This window comes from Cornus florida, unplaced genomic scaffold (genome assembly GCF_030987335.1).
Source record: "Cornus florida cultivar Cherokee Brave unplaced genomic scaffold, ASM3098733v1 CherokeeBrave_3.0.0_Hap2_Chr07, whole genome shotgun sequence".
NCBI lineage: Eukaryota > Viridiplantae > Streptophyta > Magnoliopsida > Cornales > Cornaceae > Cornus > Cornus florida.
The window spans coordinates 2,356,906-2,379,631 of NW_026775577.1; the positions used below are offsets into that span (position 1 = coordinate 2,356,906).

General features: G+C 34.2%; 2 protein-coding genes across 9 annotated transcripts; one reads left to right on the forward strand and one right to left on the reverse strand.

The window, feature by feature from the left end:
- Window positions 1-589: 589 nt before the first annotated feature.
- On the reverse strand, window positions 590-10,142 carry LOC132315725 (uncharacterized). Of its 8 annotated transcripts, none has more exons than XM_059814088.1 (18): window positions 9,852-10,142; window positions 9,203-9,276; window positions 8,981-9,095; window positions 8,356-8,508; window positions 6,526-6,687; window positions 6,252-6,351; window positions 5,912-6,064; window positions 3,479-3,583; window positions 2,573-2,656; window positions 2,362-2,477; window positions 2,122-2,223; window positions 1,912-2,025; window positions 1,777-1,833; window positions 1,600-1,666; window positions 1,401-1,454; window positions 1,229-1,306; window positions 1,113-1,148; window positions 590-1,020 (listed from the first exon to the last, which is right to left on the reverse strand). In XM_059814088.1, exons 5-18 carry the CDS (start codon window positions 6,543-6,545, stop codon window positions 898-900), a joined length of 1,209 nt encoding a protein of 402 aa, XP_059670071.1. In that variant the 5' UTR covers window positions 6,546-6,687; window positions 8,356-8,508; window positions 8,981-9,095; window positions 9,203-9,276; window positions 9,852-10,142; the 3' UTR covers window positions 590-897. The 8 variants fall into 8 exon arrangements, with proteins under 8 accessions (XP_059670071.1, XP_059670070.1, XP_059670078.1 ...); XM_059814087.1 differs by having other exon boundaries at window positions 8,981-9,099; XM_059814095.1 differs by having other exon boundaries at window positions 6,252-6,348; window positions 8,981-9,099; window positions 9,852-10,141.
- Window positions 10,143-11,643: 1,501 nt separating this feature from the next.
- Window positions 11,644-21,013, forward strand: LOC132315728 (SAGA-associated factor 29 homolog A). Its single transcript, XM_059814097.1, has 9 exons — window positions 11,644-12,031; window positions 15,353-15,446; window positions 15,762-15,838; window positions 16,700-16,800; window positions 16,991-17,076; window positions 18,168-18,221; window positions 19,962-20,112; window positions 20,316-20,329; window positions 20,497-21,013. The coding sequence occupies exons 1-9, from the start codon at window positions 11,914-11,916 to the stop codon at window positions 20,597-20,599; spliced, it is 798 nt and encodes a 265-aa protein (XP_059670080.1). The 5' UTR covers window positions 11,644-11,913; the 3' UTR covers window positions 20,600-21,013.
- Window positions 21,014-22,726: the final 1,713 nt, after the last annotated feature.

Below are 22,726 nucleotides of genomic sequence, written 5' to 3' on the forward strand. Positions count from 1 at the left end.
TAACTTGTAGATTACTCCCTCACATCCAAAATATTTGATCGATTTAGAAACTGTGACTCACATTTATGAGTCACATTTTTCATAATAGAGTAATATATTTTGAAAAATGTATTTTGAAACGTGGGAGTACTACTTTTTAGTTTATCACTTTACAAACTAAACAAATAGCATGATTTATTTTATGAACAATGTTAAGGACAAACACTATTATAAATGCGTACGTCTTTACTTGAACATTCAAAAAAAATATATCTTTTTTAAAACGTTGGTAACACTTTTCAACAATAATACATAATTTTTCTTACAAAATTTTCTAATTACTTTCTCAAGTAGGCACAACTTTTAGCTGGAGTCTAATCTACTTTCACAAGAGCAATACCAATTTACCATACATTTCCCTATGTTTCACATCCATGGTATAATCCTGTAATATATCACACACTCCATGTGCAAAATGGTACTTGCCTGCTAACAATTTCACAACTATCATTCCAACAGTCCATGAAAAACATAATTTTCTTTTTCTTTCCATGGCAGCACCATCAATCCAAACAAACAGTTACACAGTAGGCAGAAAGAGAGAGAGAGAGAAAGAAAGACATAATACTACTTGTGTATGATTTGGTTGTTCGAGTATCTTACCTAAAAAAAAAAATTAAACAAAATAAACACATGTACTAAAGAAGTGAACAGAGCCTGTGGGGAAGATGCTAAAATTTTCCAATTCTACGCCTGAGCAAGTAAAAGGAAAGTAAGGTAGAAACCTGAAAAAAGAAGAACAAATAATATTAACAACGAAGCAGTAGGTGCATTTTCTTATTCTGAAGCTATCCACTGCAATAGTTGAACAAAAACAACAGTTGATCAGTAGTTTATCCAGAGTTTCTGCTGCCATGACTAGATATCCCCCAGACGAGTGTAATTAGGCGGAGTGATCCCCTTGGACGTAAAATAAGATGTCTCTGCAGAAGCCAGGCGATCTTGAAACATTCCCCATTCTTGTCTACACCTATCCCTCACCTGAGACAAGAGAGTTGATATAATTTAACAACCCATGCTTCGTAAATGTTTGTGGAAATAAATGAAAACCGAAGGACAGAACTTCTGCTTACCCCTTCCCATGGTGCCCTTCCGTCATCTCCTTGACCCTATTGAAAGTAGATAGCATCAACATTTCATTGCAATATCATAGATTTATCAGTGGCAGTAATAAGCATGGTCTTATTACCTGGTTCCCAAGTGAAGGAACAGTTTGGTGAACAATCCATTGAGCATCTACAACTCCTATTCGCTCATGAGCAGGATGCTGTTTTGAAGAAAAATGTAGGGGAATGTGACAAGACTTATAACAATAAGTAGGAGCATGCAATGATTAGTAGAAGAGAATCGTGATCACTAACCGCTACACATTTCCTGAGAGCAAAATCAATACCCCACCCGTGAACTAAGTCATTCTGCAATAATGACACGACAAATATTTTTCAAGGCTCCACAAAAACATGCTTATAGATTTTTTGTTTTCATATATATATATATGTAGTATATAATTTTAAAATTACTGAGACAGGAGCCGGAGCATATAAAGATATTGCTCCATACCTGAATCATATGCCAAACACAACGCCATGCATTTCGAGAAAACACGGTTGCCATGATCTCAACAAATCTGTGCATTGAAAGGTTTAACTGATGAGATGTTCACATCATATGCAGAGGGTTATGACAGATGCAAAGCACACGTCTATTAATACAATGGATTTTAAATTGTGTACATACGCTGCACATGGTGGCAAATGCGGGTCATCGCACCATCCAGGTCTTTCCTCAGTTTCTCTGCAAAGGTAAAAATGAAAATTTAAAGAGAGGTCAGCTTATTGTTATACAGATGGGGACAATAAGCTCTGTTCTTACTTGTGAACTTCAGTGTCATCTCTCTTCATAGTCATCTGCCATGTCATTCCACTAGACAAATCCAAACCAGGCTGTGAAATATCCAACCCATGCTTCCTCACCAGTTTAATATATCTGCAATATTGAGGAATTAAAACTTAAAATCCTAGTTCACGCAGCAGAATTTTCATTCTCATTTCTCAACATGATAATTAAATTTTCAATACTCACTCCTCTGCATCAAAATTCTCCACACCAAGGTCCTCATCCCAGATAAATATGTAGTCATAGGGCGCTACAATATCGGGGTGCAGAAAACGTTTGGCATACCACCTTGGACCAATTTCATGGAGTGTATGTTAAATCATGACTGAACTAGGCCTTAGGAAAAAAAAAAAAAAAAAAAAAAAAAAAACACACTTGGCACCCAATTAGAATTAAGGAATTAAAAGAGAGAATAACAATAGTTACCATTTAGTTTGCTTCTGAGCACTCACATGGATAGCCCTGTTTGACCACTCAAACTCATCCCATTCACTTGTCCGGCCATCATAGTGAAACAGCAGAATGGTAAAGTTCTCAGAGAACTGCAATAATGTTAAGTAGCATGAGTGAGAGCGCATGTGTGCAGACACAGGAGAGGAAAAGAGGGAGCGGGAAGGAAACAAGAGTTTAGTCTGACCTTTTTAACTGCTAAATCGATGTTGTCTTTCTGGTCAAAACCAACAGTGAATGCTATAAGATATTTTTTTTCGATGGTAAAGTCCTGCAGAAGTTGTTTTATTAATCAATTAATTATTCAAATAAATTAATAAATTATTAAACATTCAAACAGCACCAAAATTACAGATCTTCTAGCTATGTCTAAAAGTGGAAGTATCTGACAACCGAGAAGATTAAGTAGGCACAAGAAAAAGTTAAATCTTAGCAATTATTTTCACGTCATCGTTGTAGCAATAGCCAAACTATTCACTAATGAATTGAAACTTTTTTATCATGAAACTTTTCAAAGTACGTTTGCTTCTTACACCTTTTATTCTCTGCGTCTGATGTCTAACAGACCATTTGGAACCATCTTATCTTTCTTCAGCATGTTATATATTATGCAGGAAGGAAGAAGGAATATATAATTGGATGAACATGAATTGAAAAGAAAAAGAAGGTAGTCAAATATATTGCCTCTCTTTACATGCCTAACCAATTTTGGAAGCTTCTTAAAATGATTTTTTAATACATTAAATTATATATATATTTTTTATTGTGCTTACATGTCAATCTAATGATTCTAATCTAGAATATCAAATGAATCTTTATTTCTTAATGCTTGCTCTCCACAAACACACTAAACAGTTTTCCTCCACTCTCTCCCCCCACCAAAGTTAGCAATTCTTGTGATTGACTGCCATCTATGATTAAATCCGTGTCAAGCTAAAAACAATTGCACATGCAAGATGTTCTTGATATTCCTAAGATATTAAATTTGCCTCAGGTGCAAAATTTCTCTTGTACCACTGAGAGAAGAAAAAAAAAAAAAAAAAAAAAAAACCATCAAATGTGGCTTTCGCTCAAGTCGGTAGTGGAAACACACCTCGCTTGGTTCACCCCACAATCTGCGGATATAGTAATCTGAATCAGGTACAATGATATCTGGGGGCAGGCTTTCAGCACCCCGAGGATTCGATGGGATCCAAATCTGCAATCAAATAATCAAAGCTACAAGTTTATGCTATAACTGAAAACCATGAAGGTTATAAACAATGATCTCTGAAAAAATTACATATTGAATACAGGTCATTGCAAATGTTTTTTTGAATATTACATAACTAACAAAAGGGAAAGTTCAATGACTAGAAGTTCGGAATTGATAAACTACATTACATTTCCCATTTATCATACAAAACCGAGGTACGCAGGTTGATTGTCATAACTCAACCTAGATATGAGCTGTCCAGCACGGTGTTGGAATTTAAAGGGAATACAAATTCATGGACCTATCTTTATGCATTACCCATTGATTTACAAAGAAAGATTCTACATTCTCAAAATATTCCGTGTTGACTGATCATTTAACACCGTACTGGACCTCTATTTTCAATCACAACAAGAGCCTCACAGAAACATAGAGTCTACCACTATTATATTGATGTAAGGTACAAGAAGTCAATGAGTTTGGCAGTAGCAGAGAAATCCAAGAGTACTCCAAGGTCAGTATCAGTAGCACCTGGTAGGTTTGAAAATAAATGCCACTGTGAGGAGTTAGAGGTAGCACCTCTGGGTGTTTGTTGTACTGTCATAGTAAAAGAGGTATTGCACGCAAGGATGACAGAATTCCCAATAATAACTAGAGTGAAAACTAAGCCGACCTTAGGAGACAAAAGTAAGTGGTGGTGATAGAATAATTCAGGAGAACTCCAAGGTCAGTATCACCCTCCTAATGGTGTTCTTAAAAAATATGCTCCAGTTACAAAGACAGGAACTAAATCCATCCAGTGTTCTCTTGTTATTGTTCCTAAAACTGGGATAGGGATCACTCCCTTGTATATAAGAGGCATGAGTGCACATGATATCATGTCCGTGTTTTCTCAATGGTCATGTGGTATCACTCTTCTCTAAATCAAGCCAAGGTCTAAACTGTGAAGGAAGCACACCTCAGAGAACCTTTGGTTTCAATTGGCAAGCAACAAACCTCTAGGATCCCAGGTGGGCCATGGAAAAATCCAGAAGTCACTTTGTGGCCTTGCATCAAGCTCGAGACTCCTCAACCCTACTCTTGACTCGGCAGGCATAAAATGTGACAGGGTTACATGCTCACCAAGATATCAAGATAGGACTTTTGATGGGCAGAGTGAGACAATGGAGATCCCAATTTGGAAAGAAGTGTGTAAATGGAGATTGATAATTGACCGTGTGCAATAGAAATATGGCACCATGCAGTAGGAGATATGTCGCCAAAGAGGGCACGACGGAAAATAAAGCCCTTGCCAATGATGAGTCATATATGGAGAATCTTGCTTGACCCCTTTGACAAAGTCCTAGTTCCAGACACTGCATGGTTGGACCAAGGGGCACATGTTCTTCAATGAAGAATGGAGGTTGTTCACAAATTCATGTGTCAATAGGAGAATCACGTGTCCAGCGAGTTTGTGATGTGATATGCAGATCCTTATAGGGGTGCACATGATGGGATAGAGAATGCCAAGTGTATTGGCATCAAGGATACACTTCGGAATTGGAATTGGTGGAATTGGAGAAAAGCAACTTAGAAAATTGAACCAAAACTTTCTCCAATTCCCCCAATTCCAAGGCTCCAATTCCATGTCGCCAAACACAGTGTTTGTGAAATCAGCTACCCATGCACCTATTTTTGATAAGAAGAGATTAAGGCAACTGGGAATTTTTTGACCATGTATAGTGAAGGTTTTTTCATACCAACTTTAATTGTTCAATTCTTTCCAACCAGATTTGGGCTATGAATTGGTATTTTAATTTTGATAAATTTATTTTCTTCTATTGAATTTTTCATACATTTTTCTACGACTAGTCTAACTTTGTGTGGAGACTTCTCTGTTCCTCAACTCATAAAGCAGTGCATAGCATAAACTGCAACTTCCGTAAGAATCCAGCCATTTCTTTTTGGACTTATTTACAAACACAAGAGAGCACTATGTTCACAATACTTTTCCAATAGTAAGTATGGAGGCAAAACAAAACTTGAATTTGCACCAGAGTATTGTGTTTGTGTTTGCCCAAAAGTGGGCTCGACCAGATCGCTTGAGAAAAAAAATTCTACAATTGATTGTGCCAGAAATATGAGCTAACAAGTAAAAAAAAATGGCTTCCCCCAAGCCCCAATCTGCCTCAAAAGAAAAGGAAAAAAGAAGAGAGAGAGAGAGAGAGAGAGAGAGAGAGAGAGAGAGAGAGAATTTCTATTCGTGGAGCAGCAATAGTACGGCAGAAATGGGAATAAAGCACTTTTAGAAGTTCCATGATCTCTTTCTCAAATCAATGAAAGAAAATCTACCTTTGTTTCATTACTGTGAACTTGAGTCAAGTTATCTCTATGTTCCTTCAGAGAAGAAAAGACTTCCAACAATGCATGTGCTGAGATGCCTGAGTACTTGCTTTCAATGTGAGAAGTATTAATGGAAGCAGAAAGACTAGGGGATAGGTTCACCTATCAAATATAAAAACAAAAAGATTAGACCTTTTTGGGACAGTAAACAATGAAAAAGACAACGTATAACTAAAGAAATTTGAAAAAAAAAAAATGAAAATAAGAAGAAACAAAGAAAAGCATATCATATTCATATAAATAGATATTGAAAAAAGTAAAATAAAAACAATAAGACAATATTCCGTACCTTATTTGATGAGAGTGTTGGAAAGGATACTCCAAAAAAGAAGCCAAACACAACCCCAATAACAGTTGTTATAACAAGCCTCATTATCTCATTGGGTCTTCTTACCATTTCAATGCAACCAAAAGAAGAGGTTAGAAATACACAAAACAATGCTACTTAAAATTATCAAAAATTTTATAGAGTTGTAAATGCTTGAATAACGAAAGGTATTACAAGAACACCCGTAAACAAAGCTTTTACTCGTGAAGAAATTAAATTGCTTAAGGTTCTGAACCTGCGTCTAAGCAATCCCATATTAGTCACAATCTCTGATTCCAGAATCGCAAAAGATAGAAGATGCAACTTGGAGAGCAATAGCTGGCCCACATGCTATTCAAGGTTGAAGTTTCCAGAGCTCCAGAACAGAGAAGGTTACCCTCATGGTAGTAGGACAACCCTAAGAAGAAGAAAGTAATAAACTGCTGATTAAACCTATGTCACACTTTTTCCAAATCTCAATAAAACAATGATGAAGCAGAAGTCAAACATGCTGACATCTAGATATTTAGCAGGCTACATCAAGACAGGGGATTCTATAACTCTGCTCAATCCTTTTGCATGAATTCTACCCCTGGCTTTAAATAATTACAAGTATGCAGTGAGGAATTTGCTGCTGAACAAGGATAGTGGAACCGAGTCGACATCAACGATTATCTTATCTATTACATATGACCGATGGAACACATGCGTTCATAGATCAGAATGAGAATCAAAATGACTTCTGAACCACATACTGCAGCAGAAAAAATTTAAAAACTGCATGCAATTGGAGGTTTTCTTCACTACATAAATTGGGATTTTCAAGATATTTCTATTCCATTGGGTGAAACCCACAATTAGAATATACACGGAACATAATCTAACTTAAAAAACTAACCAAAATAGTAACTGAATTGCCAACTTATGCAGATAATGTCATAAAGACATTTCAACAGAAAAGGGCAGGTTAATAAAACCAACCAAAAAATAATACCACTTGTTCTTATTTTCCTTCTACAGAACAATAGTTGCACTTTCCTCTGGCAGACATTTCTCACCCACCCAAAAGAGTCATACCAAACTCACAAAACCTGAAAAAAATAATATATTCCAGGAATTTCCTCTAATGCTCATATACATTTAAATGTAGTCTATGCAGAGGTAAACAAACTATAAAAAAGAACAGAGCAAACGAAAATTCATAAGATAGCAATACAAAATCATGAGCGGACAACCACATGTCCCACGCTTTCTGCTCTTTACAAGTATATCTCTTCTTATGCAATTATTAGATCCTCTTAGAAAAACCCCTTCAAATTGCACATAGAAACAACCCCAAATAACAGGCAAACCATCGATCACCTATCATCAACAACTTCAATTGATCTCACAGCATCATCATCATCATCATCCTTGCCTTTATCCTATATGGATGGTGTAGGCCACATGAATTCTTTTTTTCCATTCTTTCATATTATGCATTATGTCTTCTCTTAGAGACCCTACTAGACTATGAGAAATTATTACGTTGAACAAAGGTGACACATTTGGTTGCATGGCGTTTTGATTGGTCCAGACTACCTAATAACTTCTCAATATATGAAGTGGACAACTATTTAGTTCATGACATTGTACACTTAAACCCTAGCTAGCGTGACATTGTAAAGTACTAACAGAAAAGACGACCTATCCTCTTTCACCAATAGCTGTCTAATGGAAGTACTTATTTGATTTTACACATATGCTGTAATGATCAAGTTCAAAACAATGTGAACTTATAGCTAACCTAATATGAACCATATACATATATAGTATATACATTTACATATAAACACAAATACATATATTTAATTAAATATTACACACACAAGCATAAAGCAGACAACTATTTAGTTCATGACATTTCACGCTCAAACCCGAGATAATGTGACATTGTAAACTTATGAACTATCCTCAAGCATCAAAAGCTTCATATATATACATATATGTATAATGATCAAGTTCATAAAAATGTAAATTTATAACCGACCTAAAACTATTCAATAATTAAAAATAATATATATACACAATTTAATCGTTAACGTACGTGATGTGGTCGCTCGAGAAAACCCTAGAATGAACCTCAAAGCCTTCGAATGTTGAGAGCTGCAACCTCCGAATCTCCAAGGCTTTGTGCAATCGAATGGGGACGAGTGTAGTTTATTATTTGTGGTTCGTCTTCGAGTAATAGAACCTAAAGCTGAAGAAGAAACAAACAGATTTAACAGTAAGGTTTTTGAAGAAAATGATGTCCTGATTTTCTCGAGAAAAAATCATGCTGAGAGAAAATTGACGTCTCTTCTCCTCCTCTGTTAAGAGAGGTTTGACAGGTCATCGAAGGAACGGTCAAGCTTTGGGTGGTGATATAGACGTGTCAAAAATCTGTGTCGCTTGTAGGGAAAGTAAGTGTGTGAGGGAGCGCATGAAATAAAATGTGTTGTCTTTAGTTAAAACTTTTGAAAAATGATGGTGGTTTTAATTGGTGGCTTTTGATTTGAGCTGGTCTCTCTAGAGATTTTACTATTTTATTTATTTGTCATGATTCAACTACAATCGATTGGTGAGGCCTTGACAGGAAGTTCAATCAGAAAGGTTTTAGCGAGAGAGGCGAAGAATCGGGCTGCCAGGACTGTAATAACATTAAAGTAAAACAATGCTATTGCTACACTTACCCGAGAGGGCTTAGCTTACTGATCCCCACAATTACAGTCCTGGCAGCCCGATTCTTCGCCTCTCTCACTAAAACCTTTCTGATTGAACTTCCTGTCAAGGCCTCACCAATGAGATCTACCTGACATACAAATATGAGAAAAAAACAATAAAAATCAGAAAGAGTACCCTTTTTTTTCCTTCTTTTTTCTCATTGAGATGACTTTAATTTAAGAAAAACAAACCTGTTTTGAATTACATAAATCTTCATAAACTTCTAAATAATTATCCAACAAGGGACTCTCTCTTGAAGCAGAATCTGTAAAGATGAATCCATGTAACAATATTAGGATTTGAATTTAACAAATCAAATGCATTTCAAGATAGTAATTCTATTAAAGTAAAAAACTTGGAGGGAGGCTTGTGTGTAGTACCAGAGTCTCTGGAGACATGAACCGCGAAAACCTAATATTCTTATAACAACAAATCACTATTGTAAAAAATCACTACCATTTGGGCTCATCTAACAATTTAAAAATGAATTGTTGAAAAGTTATATATTAAAATTTCGTACCAAAATTCATTTAAAACGAATCAAACTCTCATATAATTTTAATATGAACCATATACATATATTGCATATACATTTACATATAAACACAAATACATATATTTAATTAAATATTACACACACAAGCATAAAGCAGACAACTAGTTAGTTCATGACATTTCACGCTCAAACCCGAGATAATGTGACATTGTAAACTTATGAACTATCCTCAAGCATCAAAAGCTTCATATATGTACATATATGTAAATGTAGATTTATAACCAACATAAAACAATTAAATAATTAAAAACTAATATATATACACAATTTAATCGTTAACGTACGTGGAATGGAAAATACAATGTGTTCGCTTGAGAAAACCCTAGAATGAACCTCAAAGCCTTCGAATCTTGAGAGCTGCAACCTCCGAATCTCCGAGGCTTTGTGCAATCGAATGGGGACGAGTGTAGTTTATTATTTGTGGTTCGTCTTCGAGTAATAGAACCTATAGCTGAAGAAGAAACAAACAGATTTAACGGTAAGGTTTTCAAAGAAAATGATGTCCTGATTTTCTCGAGAAAAAATCATGCTGAGAGAAAATTGACGTCTCTTCTCCTATGTTAAGAGAGGTTTGACAGGTCATCGAAGGAACGGTCAAGCTTTGGGTGGTGTCAAAAATCTGTGTCGCTTGTAGGGAAACTAAGTGTGTGAGTGAGCACATGAAATAAAATTTGTTGTCTTTAGTTAATACTTTTGAAAAATGATGTTGGTTTTAATTGGTGGCTTTTGATTTGAGCTGGTCTCTCTAGAGATTTTACTATTTTATTTATTTGTCATGCAAATATGAATTATTCAACTACAATCGTACGATTGAGTGGGCCAGAGTGTCATTACCCTTTATAAGGAATTCTTGGGTTTGACTCCTTCCAATCAAAATTAATAATCATGCTTATTAGAAGTTATTAAGTATAATTAAGAGGAGGGTTTTCACACCCAAAATACACTTCATAGAGATCGAGAACGATTGGAGATGTGGCCTCTGCACGTAGAATGGGCCCATCTCCTCTTTCTTTTGGACATTCGTCTTTCATAGAAACGCAAGTTTTGTAAGTTGTAACAGTTGTGTAATTAATGTTTTTTTTTTTTTTATCCGATTTATTAATGTTTCAGTAAATATTAATAAATAAAAAAATTAACTTGATTAAAGTTGATATTTAATATTTAAATATTAAAATTTCTTTTGGACATTGTTTTTCATAGAAACACAAGTTTTGTAAGTTTTTTTTTTTTCTTAAAAAAGTTTTGTAAGTTGTAACAGTTGTGTTATTAAATTTATTTTTTATTTTTATTTTTATTTTTTTTATATCCGAGTTATTAATGTTTCAGTAAATACTAATAAATGAAAAGATTAACTTGATTACTTAAAGGTGATATTTAATATTTAAATATTAAAATAATTTTTTAATGTTTAATATATTACTATAAAATAAAAAATATGTATATATTTAAAAATCATATTTTTGAGACAATATAACTAATCCATCTATTTTAAGAAGGGCATTAAACATGCCATTTTTTATTTTTTCTTATAATGATTTTATTATTTTAAAATTTTAATTTTATATTACTAGTTGGGCTTCCCCAATTAAAAATTTATAAGTTCGTATGGTGTTGGCGGGCCACAGTGGTGGAGGTCTTTTTTTTTTTTTTTTTTAACCTAAGGATCATTTTGGTAATAAAAAGTCTTATTAAAGCTAATATTGTATTTTAATGATTTAACTGGTCAATTCAAAAGACAATTGGGTCACGCTCTCCTAAATTATATGCCTTTACAAACCTCAATGTTGTGAACTAAACCACATAATTCTTCTAAATGAGTTCTCACGCTCCACGCCTTCTGCTATCGTCCTTCCCACTTAACCTATATTTTTACTGTTTTCACGTTCCTGTTTTATTTGACGTGTGATTGCAAATTACCATAATCATTTTTACTTTATTGAGGAATATAATTTTATGATATCATGACGTGGAGGTATTGTTGCAAAGTACCACACTCCAGCTTATCAGTCGCCACGTGCCAAGCATCATATACTCTCCGATCAAAAGAAAAAACGAACCAAAAAAAAAAAAATCAAACGATAGATTCCCCTATTACTACCATATTAAACAACAAATAAATATAATAAAATAAAAATCCTTCCCTTCTTCGCAGACCCAAAGTTTCCAGAAAATCGCACTGAAAATTCTCAGGCCATCGAATTGATTAATCAAGCCCTCTCTTTCTCCATCCGATCCCTCTGTTATCGCTTCAAAAGCTCGAATAAATGATCAGACACTAGCCGTATTGTCGGAACTTCCAGAAGCTTCTAGAAACATCCGTCGACACGATCTCCGAGGAAGCGAAGAATGTCGTCGCCCGACATCCCCGGAATCTTAGAGAACTCGAGGGAGCTCGATCGGTTGAGGAAAGAGCAGGAGGATGTGCTCCTCGAGATCAATAAGATACACAAGAAGCTGCAATCCAGTGAGTCTCACCTTAATCATACACCTCACTCCATCATCACCATCGTCATAACTGTTTGTTTGAATTTCTCAATCTTTGAGTATGTATATATTTGTTTTACATTTATGAAAAACATGTGATTGGGTATTTGTTAATTGTGGTCTTCTGTTTCCTCAAGTTGACAAACGTGCATTTATTTCAAGTTCAAATTTTCATTAGGTAAAAGAACTAAAAAACAAAATTGAACTTTTTTTATATACAGTTCACAATTAGATATAGTTTATTTGCAAATTTTATTCTAGATTGATTGATTGATTGAAGTTTATAATATCAAACTTTAAAAAACAAAAAAATGATTGCTTATATGAATTTGCCTCTTCAAAAGTGGAAGAGAAGTGTGGGAATAAGACAGAAAAGGGACTTCTTTCTGGTTATGCTTTACAAGGATGCTGCTTGTGGGGAAATAAATCATATGGAATTCAGTAGTAACTTCTAATCAATATGAAGAGAATAACTGATTGAGCAAATAGATGCTTCATCATTGTGCATGCTCATTTTCCCATATCTGGATCCATATTCGGAGTTACTAATATTACCTAAAAAGCATGGACACTTCTATAATGGTGTCTTGTTTGTGTCCGACACTGATACTTCTTGGAGACTCTGGACACATGATCAACGCTTATAGCCTTGTCAAAAATAATTTTTATGGTTTTGGACTCTTGACAGACTCATCTTGGACAGTTGGCCGACAAATCTCAGACATTTGGTTGATACATTTCGGACATATGAGTCACGTGAGAGTCTTAGAAACAACATTATTCACATACGTTCAAAGTGTCCCCCCTCCTTTTCCTTAAAACAATTGACATTAAATACATGTCAAAATATGTAATTAATAAAACATAACTATAATGACAAGATAGAATAATCATATTATATATAATATAATATTTTTTTGTTGATATTTGAATAGCTTCAAATTTTTAGCTTATGTAACTTTAATATATAAATTATAAATTAATTGATGTTCTATTATTGCCTTTCTCAGTAGATATCTAAATGAAAAATTATATTTATATTAGCTGTGTCCGTGTCCTACTTTTTTAGAGTTTGATGTTTCTGCGTATCCACGTCGTATCGTTTAACTATGTCTTGTGCCCGCGTCCATTCTCTTAGAACATTACATACATGACAACGTTCGGTATCTGTTTTAACTATCCACCATGCACCGAGTTCTCAATAATTTATTGTTTCATGATTGATAAATTTGTGGGATATTTCATACCGCATTGAAAGTGAAAAGTGCAGAGTTCAAGTCTTAACTGGGGCATGGTAGTATGATATTTACATATTAAGAAAAAAAAATGAAAAGGATTGGAAAAAAGTAATGTGCTGACCTATATTATAGAGGGCAAAGGAATAGTCCCATGACAACCAGGAGTAGGCTTGAACCTTCAGGTCTATTTTCAAATGAGGCACAAAGGTATACACATTTATTCATCTGCTCCTCACTCAAAATTTACCTTACCGAACCTTAAGTCACATTTATTATAACTTGGGAAACTTATTACACTAAAATTATGATATGCCTATTGAATCTGCATATTTGGTTTCAAAAACAGTTGCAATGGGTTTAAAGAAAAAGAACCATGCATGTCAAGTAATTGACATGAATATCCATATAAGGAACCATTGCAAATTTTTTATTTTTATTAAATTTTTGATAAGTAAGGAACCATTGCAAAATAAAAGCTGCAAGGAACCATTGCAAAATAAAAACTGACATGAATATTTATAATTGTTGAAAAACCAAACAAATTAGCTGGTGGGACACGTTAGTGGTAAGAGCAGTGACTGCCGAATAGTTGGTATGTGAGTGGGGGTGTGGGTGGGTGATGTCATGTTGTGCACGGCCCTCACTCACACACAACCTATTTGGCATCCTCCGAATTTGGAGGATGTATCATTTTCCTAGTGGTAATACATATGCTTGATTGCTTGTTCAGTTGTTCCCATGGTGTTCTGAATACCATATCTTGTCCATGTATTTTTATTTTTTCTTATGGATAGGAAGACAACAAAGATAAAATATAACAAAAATATAAGAAGTGTAAAGCATGATATATTGAAGATTCAACTTTGAGGACTCCCTAACCCAAAAATAAAAGAAAAAGAAAAAGAAAAAAGAAAAAAGAAAAAAGAAAAAGAAAAAGAAAAAGACATCAAAGACTCGACTATTAAGTTTTGTGTAATAGCCATCATTTCCTTTTTGTCATGTATCTCATGACTTAATGACCCCTTAGCATTGGTTCTTTCTGATAGTCTTGCTTCAGATTGTCTTGTGGCTTAGGTAAAGTTTGATCGATACCTTGCTATTCCTTGTGTAATTTTCCCCTTTTGGACACCTGTTAACTGCATATATTGTCAGGCATATACCTCACACCCATATGCAAATAGGCTTCAGATTGCTAATTCACATATTTTGGAGTGCCCATGTAATATAGATCATTAGCATAGCATTAGAAATGTGAAAAGTTGTCTTGGTTACATTATGATATTTTAGCTTCTGATTTCTTGCTCAACCAGCCTCTATTTTGAAAAAGAACATGTTAGCTTGGTTGATTTTTTGAACTTTTGACTTGATCAAGTAGTGCAATAGTGAATTTGTTTACCTCTAGCATACACATCTATTTTTTTCCCATCTCAAAAGAAGTCCAAGAGATTGACTTCATAGCATAATTTCTCTTTTTTAATATCTTTTTGGTAGGTCTGTTTCAATAATTTTCTTCTCATTGATTCCTCTATATGATTGATTGACTGTGCATAATATCAATTTTAAAGGTTATACAACTACATTAAGCTGTGTTATTCCTATTTAACCACTGTAAGTTTTTTTTTTTTTGTTAGGTAGATATAGAGCTATATATAACACTGGGGTTGAGAATGGATCAAAATAATAAATGATGCCTGTTTTGCTTAAATAATTTCTCCTGTTATTCATGAACATGCTCTTTCCTTAAGTCTAAACTTTACAGTTAGGTTTGACATTCATATTACTTTTTTGAGGCTTTCTCCTCTCTGTATGTATGTTTGCCTAGTTCTTTTGATAATCTTTGGAGCTTCCCACTATTAAATCGACTAAATTGAGGTTTTACAACACTTGTCTCTTTCTTCTCAGTAGATTTAGTGCCAACTACTGGGATGAAATGATCTAATATGTTTTTTGTGACTATTTGCTTTCCTTCAACCATTTCTTGTGTTATTTGACGAGCCAATGTTTTCTCACAAAACTATTACAGCTGGTATCTTATATCTTTGATTTTTTGCATGTTGCTACAGCTCCTGAGGTGGTTGAGAAACTTGGTGAAAATTCATTATCGAGGCTTAAGATTTTATACACTCAAGCTAAAGACTATTCAGAAAGTGAAGTGACGTATGTCTAATCTATATTTTTGATGTTGTTGGTGATGTTTATGTTCTTTTTCCTGGCGTGTCTTTTGCTTTTCACTCCTTTAATAAATGTCATAAGATATATATTTACTATTTAGTATCTGGGGTCTGTGTTCAATGTTTTGTTCTTGTTTTATTTTTGATTTTACTCAATTGAGGCTAGTCCTCTCCTTATACAGTTCATTTGATATTATGTTGTTTTCATATTGAATAAGACATTTTTTATCTTATGTTATTTTCAAATTTGAATAAAATATTTGTTTCCAAACCATACTGATGTTATTTTGCTTTGTTGCAGCGTATCCACTCAGTTATTAGGTCAACTGGATGCTCTGATGCCTTCTGGACCTCCAGGACAACAACGCAGAAGGATAGGTGTGTGTTATAACTAAAAATTAGTGTTGGATGTAAGCTTTTATTTTTAAGATTTGCACAATGGACGCACAGCTCATTGTTGTCCTAGCTCTTAGGAAATTGGTTTTCTTGTCAATATGACTAGGAATGCATATTCCATTTTCCTCGTACTTCTGTTTCATTTAATCATTACAGTTATATTGTTACCGTTGTATTCTGAATGGTACACATCTGAGTTTTACATTCTAGGTTTGGTTTACTTACCAATTATATTTGTAGTTAAAATAGTCAAACAACTATCATCTCTGATACCTATTTGATGGTCGTGCGCCTGGGAGTTCCATTGACATCTTTAAGAACTTTGCGATTCGCATGTAATTTTTGTTCTTCAAATATTTCCTCTTCTGCCCTTCCTTTACCTGTAACCTTTACACTCTTCTCTTGTCCCAAAAGACTAGAATCCAGTGAAGGGTATCTTGAGAGGCAGATAATTCAAAAGACAGATCCATGAATTAAAGCACAGTGCTAATTTATATTTCCATGATGTATCTTCTTTGCTGTCCTCACTCAGATTGACTGTTTCATTATTGTTAATCTAATTGATAGCTGTGCAGTAACAATAAATTTGGTTCGTGATTGGGTTTTTCTTGTGTACAACATGATTGCTCAGATAGATTTTGAACTAGGAAATTTATTTAACTAGGTTAATCTGGCAAGAAATGTTTGCTCAAATTGCACAGCTCTCCCAATGAGTAGATATTTGCCTTTTCTGCCTTAGAATTAAGTATAGTGGTAGCGTTGTAATTTTTGAATCTTCAATACTTAGTGTTTGTGTTGCTGTATTAGATTCTGTAAAAAAAATTTAAATTGCCCGTGTTGCAGAAGGTAATGAACAGAAAAAGAAACGGATGAAGGCTGATTCAGATATCTCAAGGCTTTCTCCATCTGTGCGAAACCACTTCGATGGTCTCAAGGGTGAACAAGTATGCATCAAGCTCTATAACAATAACCTTTCTGTTTGTTGTTCTAAATAGTGCATCCAATCTTTTCTTATTGATCTTGGTTTAATCATTTCCATTTTCTTACATGTTTATGTACTTCACGCAATTCCGTCATAATTTTTATGCTGGAAGCACATACTATATTTCTGTTTTTAACGTCTATATTTTTCAGGTAGCCGCTAGGGTCACACCAGAAGACGCTGAGAAAGATGAGTGGTTTGTTGTTAAAGTAACTCATTTTGATAGGGAGACAAGAGAGTAAGTATTATTTCACCAATCAGCTTCAGTTTTTTCTGTTTCCTTTTATATATAGATATTTGGAATGAGGGCAATTATATAGCTTAATTTTATAACTGATAGAGCACAGATCACATTATATCATATACTGTTCTCACATTTCTGGTTGATATGGTCCCTGGACAAATCAGTTTAGCATGTCATATCAATATGCGGTGGCTGCTGCTGATTATTATACATAATTATAGGAATTTAGTTCTCCCATGAATCCAAATATTATATTGTTATTATTATTATTACTTTATAATGAATCCTGGTTTGATCCTATACTGTATCATCCGAACTCCCCAAAAAAAGCTTACAAAAATGTCACTATGTTTTAAGTATGGGCCATAGAGATCAGAGGACTGATTAACTTTTGGAATTGTTATAAAGATTTATGTTTTTATCCAAGTGAAAATTTTCTTTTGTCTTCTTGTTTACTTATGTCATGCGGTACATGAGTGGTATATGGAATAAATAAATATAGAGGCTTTGGTTGTTCTCTTCTTATTATTTGATGTTGTTTGATCTAGTAGAAGAAAACATATTTTTGGTATTAAGAGAGTGGAATCAAGAATGCATGAACAAGGTTACCAGTCTTTGCCTTTCGTTTTTTAATCACTACACACATACTGTGCCATGTGGCTTGGGTGGTGATATGATGTATTCCATATGTAATTACAAATTTTGTGTTATGTTACAACTTACAATTATTATTAATCTACGAGTATGGAAAATACTCTTTCTGGTTTTAACTTTTATTCTCTATTCGCTGCAACCCAACTAGTACTAATCTACAAATATGGAAATTGGAAATATTTTGCTTTTTTTTTTTTTTTTTTTTTTTTTTTCACCTTGTATTGTCTCTTCACTGCAACCATCTCTTTGTAATCGGCCGTTTGTAATTTTTTTAACTGAGAAGGTCATAAAACATCTTACCAAAAAAATAAGGTCGGACATACTTTCTGCTGTTACTGTATAGTGATGGAACAAGATGAAGGATACTCCACCTTTACTTCATTTTGAGATCTGTTAAATCCTTATATGTCCAAATATATCTCTATATGCAGATTTGAAGTACTTGATGAGGAACCAGGTGATGATGAGGAGCCTGGTGGCCAGAGGTAATCTTTTTCTGCAGCTATATGTATTTCTCTAGGTTGACTTACTGTCTCAATTGTTATACCTTTAACTTTTTTCACATCATGCTGTTATATGCAAGCTCATACTTATATGTTGTGAACTTGTGATACATGAGTTACATCTGCATGTAGTTACTTACCTCAAGTGTTAAATTGTCTTGTGACTTTGCTTTTTGATGCATGATGTTATGTGGATGTGTGCTAAGACTAGAAAGGATAGAAATAAAACGATCACACTTGAGTTACTTACCTCAAGTGTTAAATTGTTTTGTGACTTTGGTTTTTTGATGCATGATGATATGTGGATGTGTACTAAGACTAGAAAGGATAGAAATAAAAATGATCACATTCGGAAGATGGTTGGAGTAGCACAAATTGGAAATAAAATGAGAGAAAATCAGTCAAGATGCTTTGGACATGTGCAAACAAGACCTTCAAGTTTGACGGTCACGAAAAGTGACATAGTCCACATCGAGGCTAATACTAGGGGAAGAGGAAGTCCAACGTTAACGTGGGTAGAGTTAGTAAGGAAATATACGATAGCATGTGGATTGACTGAAGCTATGGCCTCAAAATAGAGTGGAATGGAAACATATGATTCATGTTACCGACCCCAAGTAGTTGGGAAAAATGCTTGATTGTTGTTGTTGTTGTTGTTGTTGTTTATAATGATGTTATATAGTTGTTGTTGTCTTCCTGGTGTTGAAACTGCATTCAAGTTGGTTTAATTTATGAATCAGCAAATCATGTTTACTGTATTACTGATCGAAATGCAAATCATGTTTTTCTATAACACTATTCAAAACAAATCAAAATGCATGTTGACACATGTCCATGTTGTCACTGCATCCCTCCAAAGGGCTGATCGTGTTTGACAAATCACAACTTCATCAGTAAAACATTTTCGAGATACAATTATGTAAATCCAAATCAATTTATGAGTTTATGCTGGGATATAGTTTTTTGTTCATGATATGCTAGAAAGCAGAAGAAGATGGGTTGCTGATTCAACTAGTTGCTCAAGGGCATTATTGATGAGATTTGGCAATGCAAAAACTGAAGGCCAATCAATAAGCTTTTCTTTTGCAAGAAAGAAATTCCGTTCTCAAATATATTTTTACTTGGCCAAACACCTTTGTTCTCAAATGTTTATTTTTCTAAACATTAAACATCTTCGACATTTTCTTCCTATGTTGGTGGTTTTGTTAGTGGAAAGGGAATGGGAAAGGGAAAGGGAAAGGAAGGATTTTGCACTTACATATTCGATGAAGGCCAAACGATTTAGGTTTGGAGGACGAGGTGCACGGTTATCTGATATCCAATTCTGCCGTGTTTTCTCTCTTATTACCTTTACACACGTCCTTGCTATTCATAATTACAGAGCATGGACTTCAATCTTAGGGTTGAGTTGTGCAGTTGTCTCTTTACATCATTCTTCTTTAACTCTCTCTTTTGGTTTTCTGTTTGTCTCCATACGTTTCATTGTGTCTGCATTTTTTTTGTGTTGGGCTTTCTGCTTTCATCTTACATGTCATTTCCTTTCGAATTGCCTGAATTTTTTTCTATTCGAATTGCCTAAACTTGCAACCATGCATTGAACATTTTATTTTATCTTCCTGACTGTATAAGCATATAACAATAATTTGGTTTCTTACTCTAAATTGATCTACTTCTGGCTACTGCATATGACTGATGGGTTCTTTACCGTATTGGTCATTTCAGAAAGTACAAGCTGCCTTTGTCACATATTATACCTTTCCCTAAGCGAAATGATCCCTCTGGCGCTCAAGATTTTCTTCCTGGAAGACATGTTTTGGCAGTCTATCCAGGAACAACTGCACTGTATAAAGCAACTGTAGTCCACGCACGCAAGGTATATTGTTCATCATCTTTATTTAGTATTGCATCCAAGTTTATTATGTGGTTTCCTGGCAATCCGTTCTTCAGCTATTTTGAGTAGTCATAGTGATTTGTGTCACCTGTAATTTAATTACAATCTATTTGATGTCTTATATGAGACTGACTAGTGCATTTTGCACGCTGTGCGATTTTCTGGATGGATTTTGCAAATTTCAGAGGAAGACTGATGAGTAAGTAGCTCTCTCTTTGTTTCGGTCTTTGTTTTGCATAGTTCTGGAAAATACATTTATATGCGTGATTTTGAGAGAATGTGCGCTCATGGGAGTCGTCACCTTAGAATGCAGCTTATTCTTCTTCTTGCCATGGCTTGCATATTAACAAATGTGTTGTTGGGCAGTTATGTGTTGGAATTTGATGACGATGAGGAAGATGGCTCCTTACCTCAGAGGCTTGTACCCTTTCACAGGGTGGTTGCTCTCCCAGAAGGACACCGCCAATGAATTTATGCCGCTAGCTGTTTATAAATTCGAAGTGGTACCTATGTTTTTATCACGTAATTTAGGGATGATACTATGGTCTCTTCTGCATGTTTATGTTGTATGACAGTTTAGCTTTGCTGTAGTTTGTTTCTGGTACTTGATGAACTGAAATAAAAATCAGTCAAGGTGTTTCAGTGGAACGAAAACCGAGAAATATGTAACTAAGATTTGAATTTTATATCATGCAAGCAACACTATTCAAATAATCTCCTGAGCAAAATGTTGCATGCGACACAAGGTAAATTTTGTTTAGGATTATCTCCAGTACACATTTACTGGACTTTCTTGTAAAATAAATTGCAGAAGATGGCACATCATAAAATTGTGGTCGCAACAATATTAAATTAATGAAAATGTGTTGTATTCTTTATCTAATAGTATTGCCGTGTTGTAACTCGGTGTAACATATGTTGCCGAGTGTTGCAACTTAGAAGTATACGTGTTGTATGAGGTGTTAAGATCAGGTACTCGAACGTTGGCTTTAGGCATTTTCTCCACCCCTTCTTACCCCGATAAAGCAAGGTCACCTTACGTCCTTGAACCGATGACCATATAACCATCTGTAGCTAACCAGAATATCGCATCACTGTACCATCCAGTGCACCAGAGAGGATCAGGTTCAAGAATATACAGATGGACATGGCCGGTGGAAATAAATCTAATCCACTGGCTAGATTTAATTGTTTTTGATCATTACACAGATGAAACAGCCTATGATCAAATAATTTCTTTATGAAGGTTGTGAAGATTGATAGCTATTAAGTAGTGGGGCCTATAAATGTGTTTGGTTTGGCGGTTAGGCTTTTCAATTTACTCTCTGGTTGTGCTGTAACTACTGTTTTTTATTCACAGTTCCAGCTACACCACAAGTTATTTAGTGAGATTGAGATGGGCAACAGTGAACCAAATGTGGTAGGTCCTTAATGGTCTTTTTCTTTATGAACTACATCATGAAAATTACTCATCAGTAATTTATCCATTATAGTTCAATTCAAGTATATTGTTCAGGTGGTTAAATACCTGCAATAAGTTACAAAGAATTGATGTTATTCTATTTTTATAATTTATATTTTAATCTGAACAATTTATGTGGTCAGGAGAGTCCATAAAAAAACATGTTTTTACTTTTTGATAATCAATGTTCATTGTTGTTGCACTCTGAAGTTATTTATGTAGTGACTACCAAAAAGTAAATGCAACTTGGGCATTTTACATCCACGGATAAGACCCATTAATTGGTGGCCAGGGCTTGGTGAGGATCAACATCCAACTTAATGTTGTTTGATGGGACGTAGCATACATGTTTCGAGTCTCTTAAAATACTTCATGATTTGGTTTGATATCGAACAAATTTAGTTTTCTTTCTAAGTTTACGAGAGAATACCACAGAGGTAGTCCCAAGAGTATGGTATTAATTAAGTTTCCAAATTTAGTTGTTGTTTGAGTTGAAAATTCAGTCAACATTTTACTGAAAATAGAAAATGGAAAAGACAAAATACATATACAAAGGACAAAATGACAATCTTTTTTTAGTTCTTAGAAAACCATTTTCTCTTCTTAGAGTTTTTGGAGACTTTTTTGAAACCTAAATAAAACCCACCCTTGAATCCGTTTTGTTCAAAATTTTTAAAATAATGTATAAAAAGTAAAAAATGGTTCAAAAATTGAGTTTTTTTTTCACCTGAACTTTGAGTTAAAGGGAAAAAAACAAAACCCAAATTTATTTTTATTTTTTAGTTTTAATTTTTAATTTTTTTGTAAATTTAAACAAACTCTGAAACTTGTTTTTTAATTTGAACTCCTAACTTCTGAATCACAATAAAACAATTTTACTTTAGGTGACGATCCTATTCTAAAAATGAGCCTAATCAATTAATGCGATAGGGGCATAACTTCAACCCGTTTTAGTTTATCATATAATCTTAGAAAACCATTTTCTCTTCTTAGAGCTTTTGGAGACTTTTTAAAACCTAAATCAAACCCACCCTTGAATACGTTTTGTTCAAAATTTTGAAAATAATGTATCTTTTCAAAATATAAAAAGTAAAAAATGATTCAAAATTTAAGTGATTTTTTTTTTTTTTTTCA

Excerpts from the sequence above, each read along its gene's own strand:
- LOC132315728 (XM_059814097.1), top strand. The coding sequence starts at position 11,914 with ATGTCGTCGCCCGACATCCCCGGAATCTTAGAGAACTCGAGGGAGCTC. Across the intron at positions 12,032-15,352 it reads ACACAAGAAGCTGCAATCCA|CTCCTGAGGTGGTTGAGAAA; the intron begins GTGAGTCTCACC and ends ATGTTGCTACAG. Across the intron at positions 16,801-16,990 it reads ATGGTCTCAAGGGTGAACAA|GTAGCCGCTAGGGTCACACC; the intron begins GTATGCATCAAG and ends TATATTTTTCAG.
- LOC132315725 (XM_059814092.1), bottom strand. The coding sequence starts at position 6,545 with ATGGGATTGCTTAGACGCAG. Across the intron at positions 6,065-6,251 it reads CAACACTCTCATCAAATAAG|GTGAACCTATCCCCTAGTCT; the intron begins GTACGGAATATT and ends TATATTTGATAG. Across the intron at positions 1,021-1,112 it reads GAAGGGCACCATGGGAAGGG|GTGAGGGATAGGTGTAGACA; the intron begins GTAAGCAGAAGT and ends CTCTTGTCTCAG.